Source organism: Fomitiporia mediterranea (genome assembly GCF_000271605.1).
Source record: "Fomitiporia mediterranea MF3/22 unplaced genomic scaffold FOMMEscaffold_13, whole genome shotgun sequence".
Taxonomy (NCBI): Eukaryota; Fungi; Basidiomycota; class Agaricomycetes; order Hymenochaetales; family Hymenochaetaceae; genus Fomitiporia; species Fomitiporia mediterranea.
Window position 1 is genome coordinate 301,578 of NW_006760398.1, and position 18,766 is coordinate 320,343.

Below are 18,766 nucleotides of genomic sequence, written 5' to 3' on the forward strand. Positions count from 1 at the left end.
CTAAGGATAACATACTTGCATACCAAGTATACTACAGGCAGGCAGGCAGGCAGGCAGGCAGGCAGGCAGCTTATTGAAGAGGATTCTCTGGACAACTCCACATGTCGAATTATTTGTCTGCATAATAGAGTTGGGTTTACAGTTGTCAGTGACGAGGAAGCCGACATGTCTGCGCTGCTTGTTTACATCACCAAAACGAACACAAAAATGTATTGGAATTTAATGCTAAGACATATATTTTTTGCATATTGTGGATCCTTATATTTGCTTATAAAGTCTACATGTAAATATATTGCCTTGTCAGACTCTGCACGTTTTGGTGATGTAAGTAATTCAAGTAGATGTCTTATCTATGTATTATGAAATATTTGACTATATCGTTATACTCTTTCATTATTTGATTTCTAGCTGCTTGCTCTTTATGCAGATGAACATGATCGATGTTCCTGCTTTGACTAATACTTCTCTTTGTCGTCATCCCGAAGGAGTGCTTTGGGATGGTAGACACGAGGCATTGGCGAAGCCTGCCAAATTGATATAGCCCACGAGACTCAGCTATGCAGTCGTCCTGATATGCTTAGTTCAGGTCAATCACCGATGCAGTGCATAAAGCACGTTCCAACAACGCATACAGCATGCCCTTCTCTCTTGCAGAGGTCCCCCTCATTCTCCTTTTCGGTGACGAGGAGTGGCGAGGCTGCGTGTGTATAATAAAAGGCGACTTGTGTCACCACTGATGGGTGCAATAAGCCACTGATGCACTAGCACTGCCATAGGGGCAATTTTCTCGCTACCCGACTCTGGCTTTTTTCAGGTCCTTCCCACTTAACTCCTCCAACACGTTTTCGCCGTGATAGGCGCCGCCTAGCTGTAGAAAGGGCGATTACCCTTTACGAATATAGGCTGCGGATAGGCGTGCAGAGTGTGATTAGAGTGGAGGTGAGTCCAATTTAGTGCATGCTTAGGCTCCATGACGACTCATCCCGTGGTTTTCTTTTTGTTCTGTATGACTTATATGTAGTGTCCACCTCTCTTTCATTCTTACCATAACAGTCCTTCCTCTCTCTCTCGCTCTATATTTTGCTTTCGTCTTCTCGGACTTTCCGGAACAATACTCCTGCACATCTGATTTCTTTCTTGTGTTTGCCTTCTCGAGCGTCTGTGTGCTCTGCGATCTTCTATCTTTCTCTCCTGTCTTTCACATCTTATTCTTGCGGGAGGTAAATTCAATTTGAGGTCCCGTGCCAACCAGGACTGCTTCACCAGTCACCTTCGAACTTTGTGGCTGCTCCAGGCCGCCGCGCGAAGGCTTAAGAAGTCACCCCCGGTGCGATTCACCACGAGAGTTCCGGCCCTGCACCCTTGCTCAAGAATAGCTTCCGTTGCGCCCTCTACTTTCAATACCTTCATATAGGTCCTTTGCAGACCAGCGAGAGTGTTCATCCAAGCTATCGACGACCGCTGGGGAGCCGTACCATGGCCTCGACAATGCACGCCTCTGCGCAAGCTCGGACGTACGACTACGTCCCTCGCAGCTCAACCCACAAGCATACTGCTTCCGCTTCTGCATCGTATCCCTATGCAACTCATAGACCACCACCGGAGGGCCTTACAAACAGTTCATCCCGCACCGTCTCGCCTAGTGTCTTGCGAAGAACGAGGCCTAGAGCGGGCACTAGCACTGCCGCCGTTCCTCCACATAATGCTAGCGCAACTGGCCTTGGCGCCAGAAATGCTGGGCCGTATTCAAATGTTCCGTATAAAACGAGTGCAGGCGCGAGTGTACATGATGCTTCACCTTCCCGTCCTCGCGCACATTCTCATTCACAGAACTCATCGCGCACTCAGCCGTACACACAAACACATACACGTTCTAGATCAACATATCAACAGACTCAGACGCAGATGAATTCGTATCCGTATGCATCAAAGCCGACGGCAGGCTCCCAGTCGACCTCACAGCGACAGTATTTTCCTGGCAGCACATACACGTATCCCAGCGAGGACGGAAGAGTTATGCTTGATATGGATGCCTTTAGGCGAAACTTGGAGCGTGAAGGACCACCAGTATCTCATAACAGCTACGGCGCTCACGCCAATCCTCATATATCGGGTATCCCGGATATTGAATGGAGACGTCCAGCACCTGGCGAAGTGCCGCTTGGATATGAAGATTATATTCAACCCGTTGCTCGTGGCCCTCCAGGAGGAGGATGGCCAATGTCGTCCGGATCGAGTCATGCTACACACGCACAGTACAATTATGGCCGACATGCATACCCACCGCCCAGGCCGCCCAGTCCAGCGAGTCATTATCCATTTGCAAGTTACAAGCCTCCCGGTGACAGCGATAGGAGAGACAATCAGACTCGCGACCGTCGACAATCGAATGCACGTGATGGGCACCCGCCTCGTATGTCCTTCTCGAATCCCTATTTGCTACATCATTCTGATGGACTAACTCCTCAACGACTAGCTATGCATGCAGCTGCAGCATCTCAAGCAGACAGTACCGCTTCAGACCCGCTCATTCATAACGCACTCGGTTGGTGGCCCGAGCTACGACGACCCGCACTCTACTGGGACCTCTCGTCCAACGCTCCGCCTCGATACACCAAGCGCCAATTTGACGCCGAAGAACTCGCCGCATCACCATTCACGCCGCCGCTGTCACGCATGCGTCTCGTACTCGACTCTCACGTGCAATGGGCGTTCGATCTCTCCGCTCCGCGCGGACAGCGATATATCACTCTCTCCAGTCTCCTCTCCGACATCGCTAAACTCATGCACGCACCTAACATGGTGCCGCACGTCTTCTGGACGCGTGCAAGCACGCAGAAGAAAGAGGCGGTGTTAAGAGCGATGATACGTCGGACAGGGCGTCCATTACCCACCCAACCCCCTCATCGCCGCCCGAAACCTCGTGGACAAATTATGGAAGAGGCTGTTGTGGACGGTGCGCCGAACGGATATACGAATTTGAAGGTGATCGATTTGTTGTGTGACGATGTGATGTTTTCCGGGATGGAGTTTCATAAGGGCCCGGATGAGTGGGTGTTGAGGACTACGAGGCGGTACTAACGCTGATTAAGAGAATATACCTCATCTCATTTCACATTCCTTCACTTGACTAGCTTTTAACATTTCGTTATGTTGTTGATTTCTAAGTTATCATATGAATTACTTTAATGGTTTTATGTTCCCCTGCTATGGTTTTTGACTTACTCGAGACTCCGTACTTAATTTCTCTGGTTCTCATGTGTATCTTTTGTATCCGTACCTTCGTTCTTGTCTATCGTGTTGCTCTTGTATCGCTTCTTCTAATTTTAATTATATTTATCTGTCTTTAGTTATTAGGAGGTCTCACACCCTAACGCGCATTATCCCATTACTTTTCCGGTTTCACGGGTTTATTATTAATATTCGAATGCGTTTGAGAATGGTATTGTTACACTGCATGTCAGAATAAATAAACCGTAATCAATACGGGCAAACGAGATGAGATGCGAACAGAAGAAATAATGAGGCAGTAACAGCAGCAAACAAAAACATTTAGAAGCTGACAACATGGTTACTCTCGAACCGAAAAAATAATACTGAAAAATTCACTCGTGGCTGTTGAAGGCATCGAGAAGGTCAAATAGTGCACGATGATCTTCTCGATCACTGTTGAGGCTGAGACCTGCACCAACGTCCACGTCGCTGTTCGCGGCTGCACCCATATCGGTTAAGGTGGCCGGCGTAAGAAGATTCGGAGGATCAGAGCTGTACGCTCCAAAATGTGCATTCCCATAAGACATGCAATCAGCCGTCACCGGTCCTAGAGCCAAGCCTGGCAAACTAGTCGTATCGAACATGCTCATACCAGGCATGACAGTGTCCATATCTGCGTTGGAATTCGAATTGAGAAGGTAGTTGAGGTCGAAATCAAAGTCGAAGTCAACATCGGAGAATGCGCTTGCTGGGTTTTCCTCCGTGTTGGTAGCGCTCATCGGAATGTCAAGATCCCGGTCATCTGTGCTAAAGTATGGAGCGTCGGATATGTAAGATTCGTCTGAGAAGTAACCGGTTGGGTAGGAGGGGACCTGAAGGCCGGGAAGGCTGGTTGCAAGGCCGTTCGTAGGGCTGGTCGAAAAAGGGTCATGGTAACCCGAAGGCATCATCGAGCTAGGAGGCTCCTGTGATCCGTAAATAGTGGGGACATCCGGGAGCGACTGGTGAAATGGAGGGAAATTTGATTGTTGAGGTCCTGCAGTAGACGAGATATCCAACAGGTCCGGGTTATCTGGAAGCGGCATCATCGGGGAACGAGCTTCTCCGCCACCGCTGTCATGATTTGACCCAGTGTCAGATACAGCCAGTGCGACATTCGGCGCAACCAGCTGTGTAGCATGCACAGCACTCTCAGTTTCCCTGAGACTCTCAAGTCTTCTCTTCTTCCTCCTGCCCCTTCTTTCCAAACTGCTCCTGCCACCATTCTCCATTGCTCGCTTCTGTTCCTTTAACAGCTTATCGAATATATCTGCTATACGAATAGCACACTCCCAGCTCTTTGAGCATTCTCGTAGATACCCTACGAGTTCTTCGAGGTTGCTGAGAGCAGATGCCTGAGATTGGGTTGCAGGTCGACGACCCGTGGATGCTTGCATCGCCTGTAGAATGCATATCGTACCTGCAGCGAAGATCGTTTGAACAAGTGTGATAGAGCAATATCGCACAGTCCCATAAATTCTGTGCCATAACCGTAATATACTCAGAATTTCACGTGCAGCGACGTTGCAACGCTGTATGAGGAAGAGATTAGATACAATGAAAGTGGATGAGTAGATCCGAGCTACATACTGAAACACTGAAAGAAGAGTCCACAGATTTTGCTCGATGACGATGGTAGAACGGCCGGTGTAGCAAAATGTGCTGCCACCAAAAGGCCGAGTGCATCGTGAGCTTGTGCGGTAAGGCACTCATTTCGTTAGCTGACGTGAGCCTTAATTCTGTGGGAAGGTCTTGACGCCATGCATCTAGCTGTATGCTGAGAGAATCGGGAACATTAGTTGAAGCGTGAACACTCGGCCTTAGGACTCACTCGATATCGGCCACTAATATCTTGATCTCTGCACCGCTATCTGACGAAGCTAAGCGATTCCTAAGACATTAGAGTAATACTATTAGAAAGGTGCAATACAATTGGTATAAAAGTGACGCACATCAAGTCCATGATAGACCTGCCTATCTTCATTAATTGGCAGCTCCATTGGAAACACGTGAACATTCTGCTTTGGGGAACATCGTCATTTGCGTTTTCCTCAATCGCTCCCCCAATTCTCCATGCCATTGTATCAAGACTTTCAGTTGTCTCGTCAGACGAGATAACACCCAAGCAAAAGGGATCATCCATGGAAACTTTCGGCATATTGCTTGCTGTAATCTGTCCATTCGACTTTCCAGAAGCATTTGTCGCATCTTTCCCTCGAGTCTTCGACTCATCGTGTTTCTTCGCAGCTGGAAGGGGAATGCCACATTCACGTCCTACATACAAGCTCCAACAGGCATCTTGTGCAGCTGCCATGTGGAAGCACCAAGTACGGTCAAAGACTTGACGTGGACGAAGACGCCCTGCACGGAGAAGAGGTGTGCAATCCGCAAAGAGACCTAGAGCTTGTGCGATGCGTGCAGACATACCTAGACAAGGCGTTACATCGCACTCAAAGAAGCACTCAAATGAGAAAAAAAAATACCGAAATATGTGAATCCAAGTGTCTGTTTCCCAAGACCACTGTAGTAGCTCGCTAATAAGCCAAGCCCCTGAACAGTGCTAATATTTGGTTGGGAACACTCTTCTTCAATATATGTCTTTCCTTCCTCAGCGAAACGTGCTCGAGTTTCTGGCTTTCGGATATCTGGGTCTGATGAGAAGGCAGTTGCGACTGCAAGTAACATGTTGTGCATAAATGGTGAATAGTGAGCTAATCTTGGAAGAGTTGTTGATGACATTTGAGCAAATGGCGCTGCGGAATGGGACAGAGACGGATGAAGGAAGGTGTACATATCACGTAAGAAATATTCTGGAATGACACGCATACACCATGAAGTGAAGAAAAGAAAGACACGTTCCAGAAGACTGACAAGGAAATTAGAAAATTGATACACATCTTGAATTATTCTACTTACATATCATGCTCGGTCCGTGAAAGCGGAACGCCTTTCGGTAACCAGCGATTCCAGCAGTCACTTTGACAATTACATCCCTTCCAAGCGTTCGCGTCAAGGTCACCAACGAGAAGGATATGTTGGTGAGTGCGGACTGGCGAGAATGAACGAGCTGCGCTAGTCTTCCGCCTCCGGCTCTCCCTACTTCGTTTGAGCCGGTTATAACGTTCCGAAGAATCCGTACGGATATCCGCCTCGTTTGCTGAAGACGATGAAAGGATGGATCGAAGAGACTTATAGCGAGTGCGGTCTGAGCGAACACCTCGCAACGAGGACACCGAATCATCTCCACTGCCCGCGCTTTCATTTTCTACATGAAGTTGGTTGTGTATGTCACGAAAAGATGCACGTCGCCGGAGTCGAAAGACGGACGTCAGCCCGTAATGATGAAGATCATCCTGCTCAGTCTGACAAATAAAAGGTTTTAGAAGGCTGTGTCAACCCGACAATCTGAAGTTCGTCGGGACTTACGAAAAGTGTCTTCGTCGGTGCTGCCAATGCTTTGTTGACATTAACATCACTATCATCACTGTCGTCACTACTGTCGTCGCTTTCGTAAGCACTCTCTACATCACAGTCGAACTCGGTTTCCGGGCGCCGTAAATCAGCCTCACTGTCACTTCCCGCAGGGTCAATATCTTCCTGTTGTACATCACTCGTGATGTCTTCCACAGGAACAAGACCCCATAAAGGAGCAGACTCGGGGCCAGCGCTAGTCGCACCAGGTACTGAACTTGTACCTTGAGCTTGTCCGGCAGAGTCCGAGAAGACAGGAGAAGAGGCAGTGTGGAGCTGAGATCGACCAGAGCTTGCCACTACGTCTGCTTCATGACTCGGACTGGGAACACCCGCAAGGCTTGGAGGGTTTGAACTTGATCCGTCCGAAGAGAGTAGCCTCAAAGCAGCAACTTCGTGACTGAGTTGTTCAACCCGAGCTCGCAAAACCGAGTTCTGATGCTTCAAAGCCTGTTCATGTGCACGTGTAAGGGGACGACGTGCATCCTCAAGAGACCAGTTGCACTTTGCAGAAAGCAATAAACAAAGCATGAACTGAAAACCATCAGTTTCAGGAGCTTCACCTCATGTCCGGTTTTCTGACAGCGCTGGCAGACTGGTTCTCCACCTTCACATTTAGTTCTACTGCAGAACGAAGAGAAGTGAGCTGATAAGCGAAAGTAAAATGCAAGGACAAGACAACGTACGCTTTCTTGCACTGAGCACAAGCGTGACGCGCGTACTTCCTCACAACAACACGCTTGCTCTTCGGCGGACGTACTGCTTGAACTTCTCCTTCACTCGCAAGCATAGATACGTTCATATGCTAGTTAGTATCGAGCTGACTGCTGAGGCAGTGGGTGAAGGGCGAACAACAGCTCGTGCTTGGTACGCCCAGAGGTGGGTCCCTAACATCACTAGACTGCGTGCTTTTCAGTGTGCTGGTTTAAATTGAGCATAGCATAGCGTCAAAAATACCGCGACGAGACCGGAATTCTGTCGCGATGATTGGCGCTACCAGCGCGACATATTTGGCAGATGATCATCAAATTATGTAATCGACGAAACCTGGCATATCCGTCGATGAAATTCAAACGTGTTCTTCTTTAGCTTAGAGCACACAAGCACCTACCCTTTAACAATTTAGTAAGTAAGAAAACAAAGATTGTATATTATTCAAGGAAAATGCAATGTGATGATTCCCATTTCCCTGACCGGGAGTCGAACCCGGGCCGGCCCGGAACCTTTCAAGTCTTTAAGAACAAGTGAAAGCGGGCAATCCTAGCCGTTGGACCATCAAGGATACCTAAACAAATGGTTCTAATAGGCCCACATTGACTTCGTAGACTGGCAAGAATCTGTTCCGTCGTTATAATGATTTGACTTTGATACAATATGTAATGGTGCAAGACCTTGACCCAACACCAATTTCCCGGGTTTGCACTTTCTGGAATCCAGTGCTTGCGACCATTGTTCCATTTACACTAACCATGAGAAAAGAAACCCGAAAAGGAAAGTAGCTTCCAGAGACTGATTGAAATCAAACGCTGTTTTATTCACTCTTACCATGACTCTCACGCCGGATTCCAGACTCATGGCAAGGCTGTCCAAAGCCACGCATTTCACACGCCGAAAACACGAGCAATGACGGAGCCGAGAGGAAATTAGGCTAATCGCTACTCAGTACTTCCCCACATTACAAGATACAAAAACGCGGGGAAAACGTGTATCTGTCACTGTCATGGTCAGCTGGATGACTTCATTCATTCAAGCGAAGCAGAATGAATTGAGGATCTTGAGATCATCAAGCGGGTTCGTGATCGGTGAAAGTATGAATACAACAGTAGGGCACCCTGTCACTGCAACCCCGCACACGAAGATAAATTGAAAATAGGATGATATCGGAACCAAAATAAGATAAGATTTCTTCTATGTGATAATATTGACGAGTTAATGTAGCCACATTGTATACGGCGGCTACCCGCCCTGCCTTTTTACTCCAAGACAAGTCTGAATGTCTATCGCGATCCCGACGACTCCGACATGTATACGATTCTTCCTGCCAGTTTCCAGCTTACCAGAAAAGTATCAGGTGGTAGCCTGGATTCATGTGATACATATTTCCAACCCCAAATGCCGTTCGTGCCCGAACGGAGCTTTGTCTGCCACAAACGAAAAAAACATCAGAAAGTGGCGACTCCTGAAACGATAATGTAAGCAATCACAGGCATTACTTACCCCTCGGGATGACTACACAGTTAGTGCAGCACAAGCCACTCATGACACGAAATCATTCGTCGTGAAAGTCTAGAAGACAAGCAGTGGCGCTTCGTCATCCTAATAAGGCACCCCACCTCGAAGCTAAGCACATTCACTCAAGTATTATTAGAAACGAGAATGCCGCTTTTCCAAATTGCCAATTACCACTTGGATTGGGATTCTCAAAGATCTTCAAACTCGATCCTCGGTAATACAACTAGAATCGAATTTATACACCGATTCTCGCGAGGCAGCATTTATATTCAATTATCTGTGCAGATAAGCTGGTATGACAGACTAATTTTTTTTATATTTAGGCATAACATCGCTTCTTCCACTCAGACGTGCACGACAATATGGGTTGGAGTTCGGACAACTCAGCTGGTACAACATTCAAACTGAACAAACCGATGACATAGGTTGCACTCACCCGATACGCTACTTCAGAAGGACACTCGAAGATCCTCAAACTCGATCCTCTCAAGCACAAAAGGACGATATTTATGTTTAAAATACATAAAACGCAGACGTGGGTTGCACTCACCCGATACGCCACTTCAGAATGGAATCAGGAGTATAGTAGATGCGCGCAAACTTGAATAGCATTCGCATTCAACAAGGCATGCGGATGAACTACGTATATGACGAAGATGAGGCGTAGAGACTGTACTATTGGTCTCTTCGGCCTTTCGGATCTACACACCAAGCTAGAAGCTAGTTGGCCAAGTTGACTTATACAATGGTTACGAGCAAGCCTTCCACTCTAAGGAAGTTGAATCCTAGAATTGTCTTGTCCGCGGATCTGAGCAGCATACTTCAAAAGTACTAATATTCTTCATACGCGCTGCGATTCTTCATAGGGACGTGTGAATAGTGAAGCGTTGACGTAGTGAAGGTCTGAGAAAAAGGAGGTTTACGTATCATTAATTATTTAATATCAATCCGCCTTGGATGCTGTTAGAAGGCGGATCTATAGACGAAGCTGTATTCATTCAGCACTTAGAAGTCCCCAACGTCACCATTGCACATTACCATCCCTTATCATGAAAGGTTCAATCAAATTTATATTCTTAGTCCTGTATCACGTTTGCAACATTGCAAGATGAGATGCAAAGCAACTAAACGAGTAAAACGAGATAAAATGAACCCGTCCGACATCCCAGGGTTCCAGCAAGCAATCCCAAAGCGAGTAGGAACACAACACCAATTTCACCAACAATTACAACTATCAGATCCAACAAAAACAGCAATCAAGCAGAAGTGTACAACGTTTATCGATGCGACAACATTACATGAGTGCAAAGAAGGCAAAACAAGGTGATAGCAGGAACAGAAAACTGCGAGAACGATAGACATGACAATAACATGACAGATAGACAGAGACATATATATGTAAAATGTATGTATGTAGCTGCAAATGTAGCGCGGATAGATGGACAATACATGGTTAGAGTTAGATATTGGATATCGGAACATGTTGCGTAGCAGATTAGTTCGTATCGTGATCGGGTCAAAACAAAACAAAACAACATGATAAGCAAACGACGGAGAAAGACAAGGCAATAAGGAAACGTCAAGATGTAAAAAGGTTACGAAAGCAACAGGCATGGAGCGTCAAGCCCACATATCGAAATGAAGAAAGAAAACGCAAACAAAAATATACAAACAAGAAATTGAAAGCCGAAACAGGTACTTTCTTCTATTTTTGTTTTCCAGTCGGTAGCCTTGTTGAAGGCTACACACGTTCGTCAGGAAGAGCACACCGCATCACTGTCCAGGAAAGACGATATCCACATCCCGCGAACGGCCGTGATCATGGTCCGCCCCAACAACAACTTTTTCTTCCTGCTCCTGCGCATTCGAAAGCAACACTGGAGCCCCAGTCGAGTTCCTCCGGACCAACTTCCGAGATCCCTTCTTTTTGCTCTTATCACTTCCGCCACTTGGCGTACGAGCAGCAACAGGTCCAGTAGGAGTATCATGATCATGACTTTCGTGAGCTTGTGCGTCTTTTTCTTTCACTGGAGAGTTGTTTCCAGCAGACTCGTCTCGGTCACGATGAAGGAAACGAGGACGCAACGCCGCAGCTTTCTTCAACCACCCACCAGCAGAAGCGTTCCGTGAGACAGAAGTCGTAGTCGTCACAGTCTGACCATCAGTCCTCTTTTTTAAAAGCCGCCATTATTATAAGTAAATATTGTATAAAAGGCGAATGAGAATAACTCACGATAATCCGAACCTTCTGACCTGGAGTCGGAATGACGTAGTAAGTGCTCACAGAGCTACACGAAGCATCGGAGTCGACGGAATGTGAACGAGTATGACCATGACCATGTTCATGTACATGTCCATTTCCATTTCCGCGTAGTCTGGTCTTTGGCTCTTTTTTACGTCTTTCGCGCGCGCGTCCGCGAGTCGGGCTCGAAGAAGCAGCCTCTTTCTCTTCCACAACTGGATGGACAGTAGGGTTATGAGAGCGGTGGTAAATGTTATGGAACCGCGAGATCAAGCCACCCGGAACTGGAGACGACTCAACGCCAGTAGCGGGCAACACAGGCGCTTGCATCGCATGATGAGCACCATATCCATTAGGAACAAGACCCATCACGGGAGTATACCCCTGATGCGGCGTCGGATGCGAATGCGGATGTTGATGCTCACTCGTCGAACCAGGCGGGGTAGGGTACGGCGTATCCCTCACACCACGGTCCCTCGCAGTCGACGGCGGTACCATCATCGCCGCATGCGGAGGTGCACTTCCATGTGGCTGAGGTGCAGACGTAGAATACACCATCCCACGCGCACGGCTCCGACTTCGTTCACCTTCCACAGTTTGTGTTTCGCCACCCTCACCCTCACGCTGTCTACCGCGTGAGCGAGAACGTGCAGAGATCGTCCCAACACCAGCCATATTCGTTCGTTGACTGGTCGCATCTGACTTCACACTAGGTGTATTTACCGGATCTGACAGGGTAGTCGCGTGAGTTCCGGTGGGAGATGCGACTGCTGCTGCTGCTGGAGAAGGTGCAGGAGGATCAGCGCTCGTGTGAGCAACAGACGCATGTGGACTTGTCGGAGGCTGCTCATTCGCATGTTCGTACGCAAAGTCGCGTGCGACATACTCTCCCGCACTAGCTCCACGTTCATGGTGCACCGCCGAGCCCTCCCTCTTCCCCTCGTCCCATCCAGAATCGCGTACAGGCTCCTCACCAGTCCTCGAACGACGCATACTCCCCGGTGCGTACTCTACACCATGAGCAGGCGGCGCATACCCATTCGCCGATCCAACGACATACTGTGGGGATCCCTGTATCGCCCCTTGTGGATATCCATGTGCATGCGGCTGTAGAAGCTGTTGCGTATCATACGGTGCATGTCTCTGTCCACGCGGTGACGCAGGCATATACATGATTCTCGGCGGAGCATAATGAGTCGCACGATGATGCCTCGCAGGTGCATATACAATCGACGGCGGGTGCGGTCCGCGAGTCGGGTCTACAGGGCTGATCGGAGACATCGGCGAGATAGGCGTGAGGTACGGGTTTTGCTGAGAATGGGAATAGCGGGATTGATGTGGCGCTGGGACGGGCGCTTCGTGGGCGTCTTCTGTCTCTGCCCGTACCTCGTCTAATCCGGCCATCGGGAGAGAACGTGACCGCGAATGTCCACCTGGTCGTCCGCCAAAGACGTTGAAGAGACTACCTCGTTCGCGTTTCTGAGACGAATTGGACTTTCCACTTCCTTTCCTGTCGTTGAGCTCGCGCTCAAGTTCCTTCTCGTAGCCTGGAGAGGGAGCATCGACCATTACAAATCCGCCACCTAATCCAGTAGCTACACTACTTGGAGCACGCATCGGTAGATCCCCGTTGGCAAAGTGTGCATGCGAGCCGGGAGATACTGGGGTAGGAAGCTGTCCGTTCTGGTGTACATGTGTTGTATGATGACTGGGCGTTATACTTTGCCTTTGAGTCGCCTGATCATACGCGTGAGATTGCCTTGGTACTGAGTAATAACTGAGACTCCCACTGCCAGCCGATGGAGGTACGTACGGCAAATGCGCTGTCGGCGTATACGCCCCTCCATGACCTGGGATGACACCTGCATTTGGAGGTTGTGTATGTGTAGGAGAAGGCCCAGCAGTCGATCGCGAAGAATTTGACGGAGGATGAATTACAATTGGTTCCGGAGGACCAGAGGAACGCGAGTCGGCAAGAGAGATAGATCGTGAGTTGATAGAGTGTATCGAGGGAGGACTACTTGCGGCTGGCACCCCAGGAACAGGTGGGGCAGCCGCAGTATGATTAGAGAAGGCAGACGGAGGATGGGATGGTTGCTGGTGATGCGAAGACACATGCGATGGATGCAGGGAGGGTGCTTGTGGTGGATGAAGGGAAGGTGCTTGCGGAGGATGAAGAGAAGAAGCGTGCGACGGATATTGAGAAGGTACGTGAGATGGTTGGTGAGTAGGTACATGGGAGGGACGCTGAGAAGGAACATGAGAGGGCTGGTGAGTGGATACATGCACAGGTTGGTACGAAGGTGTATGCGACGGATGATGCGATGGTACTTGAGATGGAATTCGAGAAGGGTGGTGCGAAAGCTGCTGAGAAGGCAGAGGTGAAGGAGAACGCGAACGCGAGCGCTCATGACGCATCGAGCGTGGCATACTCGCCGCGGGACCAGGACCGGGCGCCACGGACGAACGTACAGACCTTTTAGAAGCGGACTGGAAACCCGCGGACCCAGCCCCCGAGGATGACGAGTGTGAATCAGGCAACGGTGCAGCTGCTGCGCGGGCGAGGCGCATAGAACTTGTCTGTGAAGGTGCTACAACAGCTTCGTGCGCACTTTTCGGGGCCGCAGCACTCGGTACTGCGGATGCATTGTGTGCAGAAGCTGGCGTTAGCGGTTCAGTAGGGCGTATTGATCGTGCGCGCTCTGTCCGTTCTTCGTCCCTCCTTTCTGACGGTACATGTGTTCCGGTCCTCCGGGTTCCATGTCTACTACCATTATGCGATCCGGTATTGCTTGCACTAACATGCGAGGTAGTCGGCGTAATGTATACTTGACGGGCATCGGCGTACTGAAGCATCATAGTTGGTGGGACGCTAGTCGAGCTCTCACAATCGCTTGGGGGTTCCCACCCACCGCCGTCCCAGAGACTACGTTTGTCGAAATCGCTTTCGTCCGTCGGCGAAGGTGGAAGACCTCCTACAGCGTATTGCTTCACCCAGTCAGAGGTGCGATTCCTCTGGTTCTTCCACTCCTCGATTGCGGAGGGTGTAGTTGCGTACTCCGTCATGGTGACTCTCTGTCTACCGCCTTCTTATTAGTAACTGTGCTATTGTATTGTTCGCCGAAGAGTTGGTCAGGCTAGGTTGAATGGAGCCTGTGAAAGCGCGGGGGAGAGGGCGCACTCGTGTCACTGAAGATGCAGATGGATCGAGACAGGAGAACAAAGGGGAAAGAGTTCTAGTGATAGTAGAAGGGTAAGTCAGCTAAGGCCAGCGAGTCATGCGCAGGGGTGGGCGGAAATGTGCTGACCAGGAGGGAGTTAATAGAAGTACGGCACGCTTTCTTCTCGCCCGATTGGACCGCGCAAGTGTATTCCTGTTGATAGAGCTACCGAGAAACGGTAATATTGTTGCTTTCCATGCCAGTGATGTAGGGGAAGACGGAAAGAGGATGGCAAGAAGGGGAGAGGACGAGAGACGGAGGGATGAGGAGTAAGTAAGCTTGACGGAGGCTGAGAACATAACGCGTGAAGAGGCCGGAGAAAACGTGCCTGCCTCGAGGCAACGACGCCTTTCATCTCATCATCATCTCCTCTTTGGGGGAGCTTCGGTCCAGCATCCCGCCGTGGCGGATGTCATGAGAGGTATAGTCTAGATCCGTCGTCATCGTTGTGGTCGCTCACAAACCCGTGCGACAACCGCGTCCGCCAAGTGAGCCCGACGCGTCTCGATAATTCACACATCCTCTCACCCAAGCACTTACTCTCCAAAATCCACAACAAAATACCTCGGCCTCGACGGAAGCAAAAAATGAATACTCGCAATGCCTGCCTTCGGATACAATGTTAAGTTACCAGAAGCCCTGGCTAAACTTTGTTTCTTGCATCTCACCAAACTCTGATTTTCTAATGAGGAATCGCCTTCATAGGCCTGTGTGTGCTCTTGTGTCATTCACCGCTAGTACTTCCTTCTCTTTATGTATCCAATTAAACCTGACGGACGTTGTTACCGTCGCTCCGTTCCGTATTCATCCTCGAGCGCCTGTGTACCTGCTCTTCTTATCCATACAGAGAGTCGATCGCCCTTGATCGCTATCGGATCATCTATTCCTTTCAGCCATGGTCACTGCCGTATTGCGTGAGACACCTTCATCTCAGGCTTCAGTGTCCCAGGCTTGGGTCCAGATTCAACCGACAGCTCATGATCCTCTCTTTCCCGCCTTCTCTTCTGCTTGTCAGCTGCTCCTACTAATTACCCGGTTCTACCGAATCAACGCTCAATCGGCATCCACAATGAATTGCTTTGTTTTAAGCAAGAAATTCCAAACCGAAGAATTCCGACCTCCTCCGAACAGCTTTCTGTTAATAGACCCTAGTCATATACTGAATGTCTTCTGTATCAACGACTATTGCTTTGCTTATATCAATGCCAAGCTTACGCTTCTTGGCCTGCTTACCTTCAATAGATCACACAGTTTAATATCAGTCCTTCATTCACCACATATTTTATGATAGTAATAACAGTTACAGCAACGTACCTATACAGCTAATAAAACTCCCACTTTTGTTACTCCTCCAGTCTGCCCCAGCAGTCCACAGAATTGATAAGAAATATCCAAAATGAACAAAACATGAACATTATTAAATAATACTGAGTCAAGGTAATTCAAGACTGTGGTATTACTGGTTGGTAATGCATATATTTTGAGGATATTATTTCCTGTTTGGTTCAACTGCTCTAACCCGAATCGATCGGAGACAGGATCCTAGCAAATATGCTGCATATCCTCTATATTATCGTTTTCAATGCAGATAGCAACGACACATAGTAACACTCAAGAAAAGCAATGTCCACTTGAATAAATAAATCTACGTCTGTACGTATTAGCGTATCTATCAATTACTAAGTACCAGAGGTATTTTGCAGTCCCGACTCTACCTCGGAATCCCAAACGCTTCCTTTTCTTCCCTTGTCCATTCAAAAATCGGGAATGGGTGTGCCTCGGTATTCAGCACGTACTTATCCATCGGGATGAGCTCGCCTCGATCAACATTTCCACTATCGTTATTGTACCCATCGCGGAACATCAAATACAGATATTTCCACGTCTCCGCCAATGCATAACTAGAACAAACAGAACAACAGGCAAATTAATTGCGTCAGAAGAAATAAGAAATGAGGTGGCAAGATCAACAGTCAGACATACCTAGGCATCTCATCCAACGCAAAGAGTCTATCCGGTGATCGACGATCCACAGTTACACTCGCATAACCAGTAGGCATCCGACAGTTCTCTTCAATAGCAAGGAAAATCTGCCACGCCCTATCTCTCCATACTTCATCACCAGTCGTTCGCCACATCACATGCAAGCTCTCGATAGTCTATGTCACACAATCAAGCTCGTAAGGTACAACAGAATCATCACAGATTAACCAGAAAAGACGCACCTCGGGTCTCAAGAGGAATTTTTTCTTCAACGCAAAGTACTCCTTCCTTACCGAATCCGCATGTGGCATGGGCTTCGCAACGCCCTTGTCGTCTCCAATCGGAATTCCAGGCGGCTTCCCACGACTACCCCCAATGCGCCACCGCTCGTATGCATCAAACCACCTTTCGTCTCTCCGAAGTTCCACTCCTTCTGCAGGAGCCCATTCTCCACCGACCCGAGTGTATCCATTATCCTCACGCTCGAATAATGCTTCCTCTGGTGCAAGTCCATGAGGATCATCCGCATACATCAGCCAACAGCTATACGCGAGACCCTCCGCTGCCCATCCGTGTAAAACACGTTCAGTGACTGGGAGTTCGTTCCCTAACGTTTTGACACCAAGTGCGAGGAGACCTGGAAGGAAGCAGGACAGGTGTTCAAACTTCCGCGATGGCTCCGGTTCGCTTTCCCCGTCGCGCACGAACACGTCGGTAACGTAAAGGATTTGCCGCTTTGGAGAGAGATACAAGAGATTTTTTATCATACCAGTCATAGATGCAATATCTATAATTAATGTCATAAGCGTTGTGAAGCGTTGTTGCGAGATGATAGGAAAACCAACACATATTCCGTAGTCGTGGTTCTGACTTTCCAGACATTAGGTATTGCTTTAGAAGGTACTCGTAAGCACTGTCTGCCAACGCTCCGATGGTAAGATGGTCTAGATGGAATTAGTCACTCCCTACGACCCACTTGCAGCGAGAGGCATTACTGACTATCTGACATTTGACCTGTTGTAACATTCCATTCCGTATACCACATCCCGTTCTCCAGCTGGTTCCGTTCAAACCAGTCCCACGTCCTATCCACCTAGAAAATCAGTGTTAGTACACCACCAACCCGATAAATATACAAGCATTTTACCAATGTATAGTACTTTCGATTACCGGTCAAATGCGCAAGGTATTTGTATTCCATCTGACATGATCCTATTTCCGCGAGAACCACGTTCTGGTCCCGTGGTCCAAGCTTTATTGAACCTCTTCAATACCTGAATTAACAAGTAAATTCGGAAAACAATACCCTACTGAACGTACGTATCAGGGTCAATCTCAAACGCAGGCATTCCGGTTTCAGTATTAAACGACGGAAGCAGCTTCTGTCCCAGCTCATCTGCCTTGTCCAAGAGAACTTGTCTGCCAGAAAGCGCGTATGCGGATAATAGTCCACCGAGGTAGCGAATAACTGTTTCGAAAAACATTACATCGTATGCCTTCCTCAATAGACATAATTAAGGTGAGTTATTAGGAAGTCGAAGACTGTTCAACGTACACGATGCCTTCGGAACTCTACTTTTGAGATAAAATGCACAGCACGCTCGAACTCAGATCTCATATCCATGAGCCAAAGCGTGTCAAGTGCATCAAACATCGAAACACCCCATCCATTGAAACTATACTTCGCCAATAATCCGATTAGAATAGTAAATATCGGGAGTCAAAGCCGTAGGACGCACTTCTGGACGCTCGAGTTCCTCAAGGGCCTCAATTCGTCATTCGGAATCGCATACCTCTCGTACGCACCATATGCATGCACAAACGCCTCACGAACAGCTTCTGCCCTCTTCTCCCTCGGCCATCGAGAGTAGTCTGGCCTCCTAATTTCTTCCTTTGTTGGTGGGAATGTATCCAATGCGGAACGCAAACTAGCCGTGAAAGGCCATAGAATGTAGAAAGCAAATAATAAAAGGATAAAGAATGGGATGAGTGTCGTGCGATTCTTTGAGTGAAAGGACAGGTGGCGGGAGAAGAAGCGGCGTGCACGAGTCATACTATCAGATTCTAAAGTTGCATAGTACTTTGATCGTGTTCGGGGGAGCATTACGCTCGGAGTAAGCAGGGAGGTCGCAACTAAGTGAGGTTGCGTGAATGGTATAAGTCCAGGATGTCAATCGGAGAAGCTGACTGTGGACATGGACCAGAACTGCCAGCTCATCAGTCCCATCAACAAGCGGCAGCCGTAAAGATATGCATACCCAACTGTCTCTACTGACAAGGATAAGCCTCCCAATATTCAATTTAATCTGACGTTTTTGACCAAATCGTATGCAAACATCTAAGTGGAACAGCCCGGCTTCTGAGG

General features: G+C 48.5%; 5 protein-coding genes and 1 non-coding gene across 6 annotated transcripts; 1 reads left to right on the plus strand and 5 right to left on the minus strand.

Annotated features, from left to right (window-relative positions):
* The first annotated feature begins 1,019 nt into the window (after positions 1-1,019).
* FOMMEDRAFT_142783 (uncharacterized protein) lies at positions 1,020-3,395 on the plus strand. The gene is made up of 2 exons (XM_007270408.1): positions 1,020-2,413; positions 2,477-3,395. The coding sequence occupies exons 1-2, from the start codon at positions 1,477-1,479 to the stop codon at positions 3,079-3,081; spliced, it is 1,542 nt and encodes a 513-aa protein (XP_007270470.1). The 5' UTR covers positions 1,020-1,476; the 3' UTR covers positions 3,082-3,395.
* Positions 3,396-3,605: 210 nt separating this feature from the next.
* FOMMEDRAFT_160686 (uncharacterized protein) lies at positions 3,606-7,513 on the minus strand (the record flags this gene model as incomplete). The annotated part of the gene is made up of 8 exons (XM_007270409.1): positions 3,606-4,784; positions 4,843-5,029; positions 5,084-5,143; positions 5,205-5,679; positions 5,736-6,118; positions 6,169-6,614; positions 6,679-7,257; positions 7,307-7,513. The coding sequence occupies 8 exons, from the start codon at positions 7,511-7,513 to the stop codon at positions 3,606-3,608; spliced, it is 3,516 nt and encodes a 1,171-aa protein (XP_007270471.1).
* Positions 7,514-7,908: 395 nt separating this feature from the next.
* Positions 7,909-8,005, minus strand: FOMMEDRAFT_t70. Its single transcript has one exon. It is a non-coding gene; the product is annotated as a tRNA-Glu (tRNA).
* Positions 8,006-10,076: 2,071 nt separating this feature from the next.
* On the minus strand, positions 10,077-11,717 carry FOMMEDRAFT_128196 (uncharacterized protein). The gene is made up of 2 exons (XM_007270410.1): positions 11,189-11,717; positions 10,077-11,124 (listed from the first exon to the last, which is right to left on the minus strand). The coding sequence occupies exons 1-2, from the start codon at positions 11,696-11,698 to the stop codon at positions 10,729-10,731; spliced, it is 906 nt and encodes a 301-aa protein (XP_007270472.1). The 5' UTR covers positions 11,699-11,717; the 3' UTR covers positions 10,077-10,728.
* A 1,559-nt stretch (positions 11,718-13,276) lies between these two features.
* On the minus strand, positions 13,277-13,573 carry FOMMEDRAFT_46271 (uncharacterized protein; the record flags this gene model as incomplete). The annotated part of the gene is made up of 1 exon (XM_007270343.1): positions 13,277-13,573. A coding segment is annotated over one exon (297 nt), but the record flags the coding sequence as incomplete, so codon positions are not given.
* A 2,556-nt stretch (positions 13,574-16,129) lies between these two features.
* Positions 16,130-18,454, minus strand: FOMMEDRAFT_160689 (seven-hairpin glycosidase; the record flags this gene model as incomplete). The annotated part of the gene is made up of 9 exons (XM_007270411.1): positions 16,130-16,319; positions 16,402-16,577; positions 16,644-17,188; positions 17,247-17,345; positions 17,401-17,494; positions 17,549-17,666; positions 17,722-17,897; positions 17,957-18,077; positions 18,141-18,454. The coding sequence occupies 9 exons, from the start codon at positions 18,452-18,454 to the stop codon at positions 16,130-16,132; spliced, it is 1,833 nt and encodes a 610-aa protein (XP_007270473.1).
* Between the last annotated feature and the right edge of the window lie 312 nt (positions 18,455-18,766).